The sequence below is a fragment of the Hevea brasiliensis genome, chromosome 8 (genome assembly GCF_030052815.1).
Source record: "Hevea brasiliensis isolate MT/VB/25A 57/8 chromosome 8, ASM3005281v1, whole genome shotgun sequence".
Taxonomy (NCBI): Eukaryota; Viridiplantae; Streptophyta; class Magnoliopsida; order Malpighiales; family Euphorbiaceae; genus Hevea; species Hevea brasiliensis.
In genome coordinates this window covers 11736463-11747213 of record NC_079500.1, presented here as the reverse complement: position 1 = coordinate 11747213, position 10751 = coordinate 11736463, and the positions used below count along the sequence as shown (strand labels likewise).

The 10751-nt window shown below is 32.7% G+C and overlaps 1 protein-coding gene across 2 annotated transcripts; it reads right to left on the bottom strand.

Annotated features, from left to right (window-relative positions):
• Positions 1-1085: 1085 nt before the first annotated feature.
• LOC110642188 (GATA transcription factor 19) lies at positions 1086-9124 on the bottom strand. 2 transcript variants are annotated; one of them, XM_021794141.2, is made up of 11 exons: positions 8662-9124; positions 7364-7459; positions 7148-7281; positions 5714-5818; positions 5429-5543; positions 4118-4177; positions 3852-3917; positions 3573-3638; positions 1842-1922; positions 1441-1518; positions 1086-1322 (listed from the first exon to the last, which is right to left on the bottom strand). In XM_021794141.2, exons 1-11 carry the CDS (start codon positions 8938-8940, stop codon positions 1278-1280), a joined length of 1125 nt encoding a protein of 374 aa, XP_021649833.2. In that variant the 5' UTR covers positions 8941-9124; the 3' UTR covers positions 1086-1277. The 2 variants fall into 2 exon arrangements, with proteins under 2 accessions (XP_021649833.2, XP_058007270.1); XM_058151287.1 differs by having other exon boundaries at positions 1086-1518; positions 8662-9123.
• Between the last annotated feature and the right edge of the window lie 1627 nt (positions 9125-10751).

Here is a 10751-nt window from a genome sequence, read left to right as displayed (position 1 = left end):
GTATAACTGCTTAATCTGAGCTTGAGAAGCTTGTTGATAATACAGTGGTGTAACATCTAGAGCAGATGGCCCAATATTAAACCAGTCCAACTTCACCCTAAAAACTAACTCAAGGAGGAGGCTTCTCAAGTCTTGTATATACCATAACCACATTATTCCAAACCAATATGTATATCAAAAGTGAAAATATGAAATTTTTATATTTTTTAAATAAGTAAATAATTATTTAATCTTTAAAAGTTATATATATTAGCTAGTAGATTCTTTTTGTTTTTTTTTTTTATAATGGAGAATGAAAATAGATGAGATAACCACACATCCAGTGAAAAATACTACGCCTTTCACCCATACTAACTGAAATAGGGGTGTGCAAACGGTCGGTTCGGTTCCGAACCGAACCGAACCGAAAAAACCGAAAACCGAAAATCGAAAATTTTAAAAACCGAACCGAACCGATTGATAAGAGAAAACCGAACCGAATCGAACCGATAAATTTCGGTTCGGTTCGGTTTTAAACCGATCAAACCGAAATTTATAAAATTTCATATTTTTAACATTAAATCTAAATAATAAAAACATAAAAACAAAAAAAATTGGAAATCAAAACTCAAAAATCTTTAGATTCGATTCGGTTTTCTTTGATTTCGGTTCGGTTCGATTCGATTTTTTTTGATTTCCTATATATTAATAATTTCGATTCGGTTCGATTTTTTTGATTTTTTATGAAAATAACCGAACCGAACCGATTAAACCGAAATTATCAAAATTATAAACCGAACCGAACCGATTAAATTTTAAAACCGAACCGATTGAACCGAATTAATCGGTTCGGTTCGGTTTTTCGGTTAAAACCGAAAACTGCACACCCCTAAACTGAAAGCATCCCCATAGCATCGATGTTAGATTCCACCAAATAATTTATATACAAAAAATATTTTTCATGAAAATTACTTTTCAAGAAAATATTTTCCATTAAAATATTTTCTATTATTTGTATTGAAGATAAATACACACAAAAGCTCAAGGTCGGAGAAGAGAGACACTGCTAAGTAAAGGGCTCGAATATGATCTGAAGTAAGCAAACATAAAAACCAAGAAAAGGGCAACATTATTAATATTGTAAATTCTGAAAACTTGCATACACAAAAATCTGTCTTTATAAACAAGAACCATCTCTGGATTTCTAATATTAGTTAGTATAAACTGCAACTTGATCCATGGCAAGAAACTGGACACATATACATAAAGGATTAAGGTCACAGGCGCACAGCATGATCTCAAGTTCCTGGCCACTCACTCGTATTAGAATCATCAAGCTCAACCTGTAAGTTGGTATCATGAACTTGGAGAAGTAACTAACATTTACAGCATTTAACCTAGCTGAAGGATATATGGTTAGTCTCCAATATGCTTCATGTCAATTTGCTAAAAGACCACTACCTGATCATCAAAATTCCCAGGGATCTCAAATTCTGAACCTGAAACATTGCCAAGCTCATCCAAAGTGCCCTGGAAGTCCTGAATAAATGTTAAGTTAAATTGTCACCAAAAAAGATTATGTTCATGCCACTAAGACCTACTCAAAATATCTTTCAACAAAGACAAAGATGAGTTGTACATTTTATCAAGACAATATAAATTACAATGTATTAGTGCTCCTTTTTTTTTTGTAGAAGTTAGTATGTCTGGCAAATTCAAGTGTGTTAGCGTCACTTTAATCAATTGATATACTTGTCCTAGAACACCACAGACTTGATCGAAAGTCAAAATCACCATTCCAGTGGCATTGTTATCAGTAAACCTATGGGGCTTAAGTACTTATTCAGCATCCAGTTCATTACCTCATCATCTAGGTTGACTGATGAATTTTCCACATGCATAGGCAAAGGATCAGCGAGAGTTTCATCAGTTTCCAGCAACTCCTGCGCATAGGAAATGTGAAACTGATATCCAAACCAAAAGCAAATCTTCCACAAAGTGGATTGGACATTCAAAACCATAAACAGGAATATGAAACCATGACCATCTAATTGGGGATAACAAGAAAGCTACATTTTTAATGTCAACTAGGTCTGGTAACCAGGGAATTGCATTTCTATGAAAAGTAACCAGTCCATTCCCCACTAAAAGCATGCAGCCTCCTAGGTTGCATGGTCTTGCTCGGATAAAATAAGTATACAAGCATTCAACCTTCCCTGTATCATGCCTTTTGAAATTTAATAAAAATTCCAACTTCTAAACCCCAAAGGAAAGATCAACAATTAATAGGTTAGTAGAAACTAGAAAGGAGTTGCAACTAATCACGCCTTCCTAACTTTTTCAGGCATCATGTTCTGGAAACATTATTCTTGACACATAATGTAGTCTGGCTAAAGTCAATATTGCCAATAATCAAATGTCATCTTATGACAACATGGTCAATGGCCACTGATTTGCTTATCTTTTATGCTACTGGCCATTTCAGGGAAGTTATTCAAGAATCACATGTGAAATAGGCCACATGGCTGTTACACTATGGATAATACATTTTTGCAAGCTAATAACCAAAAGAATTTGTAGAAACACTAGTCGCAACCATAGTTACCTGGAACATAGTACATTTTGGATCGTGGTATGGCATACAGTACGTAATACATCACTTAGCTAGATACAGGATACACGGGGTAGGTTTAGCTTGTACACCAATTCAGAATGTGGTATGTGAATTATATCAATTTGGTTCAGGTACATGAATTAAACTTAACTAGTATAATCCCCAAGTCTAAAAAACCTAATCAAATAATAATTTCCTTTTATTTTTTCAAAAAAGAATTATGATGTATATATTTTACAAGATTAATATTAATAAAAAGAGAGCCCAAAAAGAGTTTTACTATTAGACTATGGGGTACACCAATAAATTAGCGAATACAAATTAGTAGTTAATATATTAATTGGCCCCTAACCCAATATATTAGTCTTTTTTTTATAATATCTGGCATTTACTTACTAAAAATTATTAGAAACAGCCACAAGACTAACCCTTCCCACTTCCCCATAATAAATAAGCAATAAATCACACCCAATCTCACCTAACGTCAATTTAATCGTAGTCTCCATTTCCATTCCACTTCTTCTTCTTATTCTTCTTCAGTGTACTGCTACTTTCCCTTATCAAAACCTTATTGTCCTTGTTTCTTTTTTATTAGCATTGCCGTGGGAAACATACTTGCTAAATCAAATGGAAAGCAAGAACCGGAACACCAGTTTTAGGGATCCAGATAGCTACCAAGATGATCCAGAATGCCAATATATACTACTTTCTGGGAAGCGTCCAGATTGTGGTTAGTAAGGGGAAGGAGCGAATTAGGCAACTATCGTTGCAACTATTACACTTTGACAACACCTTGATCCCACAACATGGCAACCAGGACTAGGGGTTATTGGACATGCAAGAACCTGACACAAAATTAGTGGTTTCGGGTTTAGGTATCATGCTTATGTCATTATAATGTCGACCCAATTGCAACATGAAAACTTGTTAATAATTCATGTCATGTCAAGTCAATTTCAAGCCTAGAAAAAGATATTACCTGATCATTTGGTCTCAAAGAACTCTCAGAATGTAACGGTGCTGGCTTATTCTCTTCTGGGCTCCCCTGAAGATTAAACAAATGAAGCATCACTGATCAAAGTTCAGGCTGCTGTTTTAGATAAACAAGAATTTTTTGACGTGGATTTATCCCATAATTTATCACTATACGCACAAGTAGCAGTGAGAGCAATACAATGATGTACCATAGTGATGCCAGATTATTTTGCTGTTAGTTTGCTTCGTGTCTATTCATGTCAATTGATATAAGAAATCATACCTCTTCATCCTGGTTAGGATAAGGGTTTTCTTGTTCCATAGTTGAAGGTTTAAAATCAGGAGTTCCCTGAAACAACAGCAAAGTTGTGACTCCTTTTATATGAATCTTTTATTGGAAATGGACAAATATGATTTCAAAAAATGATCTATATGAATGGATCTTAACCAATCACAAAACCACATATAGAGAAATAAAGAACAAACATTACTAATGACAGAAAGAGCGTGGCCACTAAAAATATGGATTGAGTTGGCCAAGATACATACCAGCTCATTTTGATCAAAAGAAATATGCCTCCCTCCCTTGGTAAGATCCCTTAAAGTGCCCTTCAAAATTCAGTATCATGACAAAATATAAGTTACACCAAAACAAACAGTAGTATCATTAAAAAGCATAATGCATTTTAATCGACATAAATAAAGGCAGCTAGACAAGGAAGTGCCTCAAATTTTAAACTGCAACAAGCAGAGAAAACATTTTAGTTTTAGCTAAGAAACATCAATATATAAAAGAATAGATCATAGATGCGTGTTTGTATTTGTAAACACCTCAATAAATAAACATTTCATAGACAGAAGAATATCTTTGTATGGTACATCAACTGGCATAATCATATTCCTACAATAAAAATCGATCAACAACTTGACAAAAGACAGCGAAAGAAATCGAATACTAAAGATCAGACACCAAATTGACGAATGTGTATCCAGCTACCCAGGCTCCTAATCCAGTAATCCACTAATGCGTTTTTATACATATGTTGGTTACATTAACCTACTCAATAAAATCAGATACGTGACACATCACATATGTCTCCCCATTTTGCAGAACTAAAGAAATAGTTCAAAGCAAACAGAATTAGAAAATTTTCAGATAACAATGGAACCATAAGTCCATGCATATCAAAAGTGAGATATACTTGAGCAATGGAATTGAAGGAATCTTGCTCAAGTCGAAAAGGGAAGCATACAGAAGGATTTCTAATAGTAAATGATAGGATTTGCTGACACTCCTCAAAAAAAAAAAAAAAAAAAAAAGAAATAATGAACATACGAACACTGCAGCATCATATACAATATGAGTAATAAGCATAATTATTTGCAATAGTACAAGAGCTATCCCTAGAAATCAACAAAAAATAAAATGGACAAAGAAGGAAGAGCTTCCATAGTATCCAGAAAAGATAGCTACGCCTATGCCTAGAAATCAACACAAAATAAAATGAACAAAAAAGGAAGAGCTTCCATAATATCCAGAAAAGATACAGTCCAAGAATGAATAAGGATACTGATGAATGATTCAACACCCACCAATAATAACTGAAATAACAGATAATAATAAGAAATCTATTTTATTTTCTTTTTTTTTTCAATATATTCATGGTTCCATAAATGAGTCTCCTTTTTGCAAATGATCAGCACCTTTATGGTGCATTAAACAAGAGTTTTAGCCTCTTTACCAATTTATCAACAAAATAAAAAGGGCATTGCTCAATTGTGATGATTATTAAACCAAAAAACTATGCACAGTTGCATACAATGTGAACAAAATAATCTGCCTAACACCACTACACACACCTTATTTGCCCACATAAGGCCACAAGCATTGCAGAGAGTTCTTGGACCAGCTGGGCCCCGACGCATTGCTGGAGTGTCCTTCTCACTAATCCCACAGTGTTGACATCTACATAAACTGAACAAATATGTGGAAAAGAATCACTACAAAATAATGGAGAATACATTAGCATCAATTAAGGACAGGATAAGACCAAGCAGCAATGTCAACTTCATATATAAGCTATAATCCAAGAATTTTAATAATATTTTAGTAGCTGATATAAGTATTCAGTAAGTTCAACTCACATAGATTCAGAATGAGGAGTGCCATTGCTTGGTTCCCAGTTGCTACCAGCATCTGTGTTGTAACAGTCCTTCAGTGATGCAAATTGTCCATTTTTACGATGCATTCTGGCAGAAAGATTAGTGTATATAATTAATAATTGTTTCAGATGCTAAAAACAACAAGAACCTAAGAAAGGAAGAAGAAATATGGAATTTAATGCACAACTGTGGATGATACATATTCACAAAAGCCAAAACAATACTACAACAAAGTTCAAACATCATGTGCATGCATATTTGTATGCTTTCGCGTCTACAGATGAGTGAGAAAGAAAGTGCAAGGGAACGTAAGGAGCCACATAACAAAAAGTAAACCTTTGGCTTCCCCTTACTACTTCATTGTACAGATTTATAGTGACAGCAATAGCTCCAAGAAAATATGACTCACTTATAAATACTTACTTTAAGGTTACAGCAGAGTGACCTAGCAATATTATTGTATCACCAAAATTATTTTTGTTGTAGAAAGTCCGAAACCAGATATTCAAGGCTCTAGTTTTAGTAGAATCATCAATTTCAGCAACTACAAAAGCCAAAAGTGAATGAAGTCCAGAGAGGAACCTAACAAATATCCATGAGGCAAAAGAGACAACCAGGGCAGTAGTTTGTTAAACTGGGACGGGAACACCCACAGATTAGAACTGTTGAAGAGACTGCATATATTATTTGTTCTGTATAGGTTTGCAAACATGATTTATGTGTTTGTTAAATACATAATTCAAACACCTAGAAAAGAAAGAGGCCACAATTCTATGAACAGAAGGTACTAGAGAGTGGAGAAGCAAAATGAAGCAGCACTATTAAAAAAAAAAAAAGAAGAAGTTAAAATGTTGATAGAAGTCCTGATCAAGCAAGTGTTTATAATGTTTCAGTAACAAGCATGTATTCATATCAAAGTCTTACTCCTTTTCAATTTCCAATATCATATATCCCACTGAACCACAGATTTGAACCTCACAAGTCATGAAACACCTCAGGCAGGACAGTGCTGACTGTCCACAGATGCCTACTCTATGGATTCAACATGCATAAAAGCATAGCTGGTTTCCCTGGCAAGCACTGGAAGGCCAGGCACACAAATTTAAAGGCCTATCCACCAGAAAACCGCTACAAATGTAGGATTATTGAAAATGTTCTATCTATAATGGATTGCTCAGCGAATGAAATATGGAGATGATAAGGTAATAAAGGAAAATAGGAACAAAAGCATGGAAAAAATTGAGCAAGTAATTTTCAATATAGAAAGCCATTAACATGCCTTGTCATATTGTTGTTGGGAGGAAGGGGAAGGGGGGACCTCCTATAACACACAATCAGGATTCAGCTGGTACATATATTCAATGAAATATTTACTTTTTCTCTAACAACAGTAGCTATATACATTTGGTATCCTACCTCTCGGCAACTTCTTTCCGGCAATTGTACCGAATTTTCTTTTCAAAGCATCTTCCTTTACGCTTTTCACGGAACCTTACCAGGGAGGCAATTCTTCGAGAAAGTTTTGATCCTCGAGAAGCATCACCCACACTCTGGAACATATAGAAAGAACCATTAAACAGTTACATATAATTCCACAAAATACATTTTCACAAAGCAGGGTGTTAATAATACATGATATACTCCAGCATTCTGTTGCAGCAAAAATTCAGAACTTGGTACACTGGCAGGTGTATCAGCCCCTCCCAGAAGTAACAGCACTGCTTGCACCTGTCACATGAACTCCAGTGAATCAGGCACAGAAAGGTACATGAGAAGACTCATAGGCTTGGCCACGCTTTGCATATGTGTTTTTATCAAAGAAAATAAACAACAAATAATGAATAAAACGAGATTGTGATATGCCCAGAAAAATTTACAAATGAAGTTAACAAGAGGACAAAATAAGAACTGATTTATATCCATCCAAGACCCCCAAAATAAAAAGTTATTGTATAGGTTGCAACTCTCAAAGCTCTTTTGGATTAACTAACACCTAGCTTACCAGAAATGGGTGAATAATTGGTTTCCTCAATAAATTTTTGGGATAAAGGCTTAGTTGAGTTGAGTTGGGTGAATAATTGGTTTGATTGCAACATGTACTACAAAAATGACCAATTTTCACCTATGATTTAGTTATGAGGTGCAAGGCCAGTAAGACATGGAAGCAAAATAACTTACAAAAGACTGGTTCATAAGGACTTGGTACCCCATTAGTGCCCTTAATGTCATCTGCTCTACTTACTGAAGACGACTCAAATATAAATATACAACTCAAACATATATATATATATATTGGCAAGATATCTCCATACTTCATTCAAGCAGTCAATTGAAAGCAAAAAATAAATAAATAAATAAAATAAAGACATGAATATTTAAATTTTTCCATTTCCAATATGGGAGGACTAGGAAGCTGTCAAATAATGGATTTTCGCCATAAAGCCAAAGGAAGTTCTCCTGCTTTTATATTTTTGCTAATTCGATGCAAACACCTAACAGTATCCTTGCTCCATAAACCAACGCATCATAAAAATAACACCAAAAAAGGATCATAATTTTATTTTCTCAAATTCCCATGGTCACCTCAAACAAAGAAAGTGGAATTGAAATTGGATCAGTAATCCGTTTTTCATTTCTCAAGGCTCAAGCCCAAAAGCAAATCTATCTTAGAGAAAACTCTACCATGTTTCCCACAAGGACTAGTCAACCAACCCACCAATTAAAAACCGCACTCAGCCAGCTCAACTTCCCTCCCCTCATCACCTCATTTCTCAGCGCCGCCACCTCTCACCCAAAATTAAAAGAAAAATAGACCACCAAATCCAATCCAATTCATTAAAAACCCTATCAGAAACAAGAAATGAGCCATAAAAATCAGTACAAAGACACATGCATTTACTCATAGAAAAGCTAGGCAGATAAACCCTTACTTTTTGAGGCGTAACCGCAGGGAAAACATAGACCTCGCCTTCAAAAGCGATGGTAAGCTCACTGGTCCTAGATGATTGAACCATACAACCATTATTACTCTTAAAATCCATCGAACTCATTTGCGCCACTTCTTCCATTCCATTCATAACGCCCTCCTCCTCCTCTCCTCCATCGAATCCACCGTCAAGCTCACCACCATCGACCTGCACCATGCTCCGATCATCCTCCTCCCCGTCGCACGGCCGTTCTCTGAGTGGAATCCGATTCAACTTCTCCATTTAGGCTTCAGAGCATCACCCACATAAAAGAGAAGAGGGGCAATTTCTGGGTGTGAACCTGTATATAAAAAGCTTCAAGACAAGACTCTGCGTCTGTGCAATTTGTCAAAAATCAAAATTGGAGCTATCTTTCCCTGAAATTTACTCGAAATTTGACTATTGATTGACTGGAAATTGCTGCTTTGCTTACAAATAGAACCCTACTGTTATTTATTTATTTTTTAAAAATATTTAATTGCACTAATTTTATATAATAAAAATTTCTTGTATTAATTACATTTATGAATTTTGTTATCCAAATTATGTCAATGGTATTACACAAAATCACATACTTTTTTAATATACTATTATATAAATTTTCACTATAGAAAAATCAATTAAGAAAATCATTTAAGAAAATATTAGATATTTTTTTATTTTAATTATAAAATTAAGAGAGTGATGATTTGAATTTAATTTATTAAAAAAATATTATATTTTCTACAATTAAATCAAGTTAGATTAAGTTATATGCATATAATTAATATAATTAATAAAAAAATTATTATTCAATAGTTTTTCTATTGTCCCACTAAATCAAAAGAATGTTTATATTTTGTGAGAAAAAAAAATATGCATGTATATATATTATTAGAAAATTATCTGTGCTAATGCATGTAATTATTAATAATTTTGATATATAAATAATTTTAATTTATATTTTTTTTAATTTTAATATATGAAAATCAAATAATATTTTAATTTTTTATTAATAATTTTATATTTTATTTTTAATTATTTTTTATTAATTAAATATTATTTCATATTTTTTATTAATTTTTTATCTTTCCAATTTTTGAATTAAAATTTCATAATAAAAATATAGCTATTTAATAAGAACATTATTTAAATATATAATCATCTAATTATTTTTATCATTTCAAATATTAAAATTTTATTTTATAGTTAAAAAAAATAAAAAAAATTAAGTGAAAATGTCACATAATAATATTATAAATAATATCATGTAATATTATTATTAAATAATAATAAGACATGAGAATATCATAAAAAAACTTTTTAGTTTATATATATATATATATATATATATATTTGCATATATAATATAATAATACTAATTCGCACGCTAAAAATGAGGCATAAGAGATAGTGATTAAAAAATAAAATAAAAAAAAAGCTAGAGACAATCTGGCTTCGCATCTGATCTACAAACAAGAAGCCAAATTTTGAAGCAATCAACTCGATTTTCCCTAAATTGGAGTTTGGGTTGATTTTTTTTTTAAATTATCAATTTTTTTTTATTTTCGTTTTATGATTTACAAAAAGCTAATTCGTTTGATATTCATAACTCAATTATTTTATAAGTATTTAATCATGTATATTTATAATACATTTAAGATATTACTATATAAACTAGTTATCGTGTTAGGCCTTTTGAGTCTAACTCAAAAGAATTTTCAAAGGGTATATAAGTCTGGTAGATATTAAATATGTAAGCGATATAGAAATTTTCACACACCCTTTATCTTCTCCCGCAACCGAGGCTCTTATGTAACATTTGACGTTTTGAGTTTAACTCAAAAGCTAACTTGTGAGTCCGAAATCCTTAACAGTGTATAAGTCTGATAAATATCATATATTTAAGCGATGTGTGACTTTTCACGCGCCCTTTATATAGAGTTTAAATTGTTTTATTGTGTATTTTTAGAGCGAGGTAAAAACTAAAAATTTGTAATTTCTATTTTTTTTTTTTTTGAATTTGTAGATTGTGAATTATTTTCATTAACCTCTTTGTTATCAATTTTGCTCTT

What these genes read in the sequence shown, in the direction of transcription:
- LOC110642188 (XM_021794141.2), bottom strand. Translation starts at nt 8,940, where the DNA reads ATGGAGAAGTTGAATCGGATTCCACTCAGAGAACGGCCGTGCGACGGG. An exon ending in CGGAAAGAAGTTGCCGAGAG is followed by an intron (nt 5,819 to 7,147) that starts GTAGGATACCAA and finishes TCTTTCTGCCAG; the next exon opens with AATGCATCGTAAAAATGGAC. An exon ending in CAGTCAACCTAGATGATGAG is followed by an intron (nt 1,519 to 1,841) that starts GTAATGAACTGG and finishes ACATTTATTCAG; the next exon opens with GACTTCCAGGGCACTTTGGA.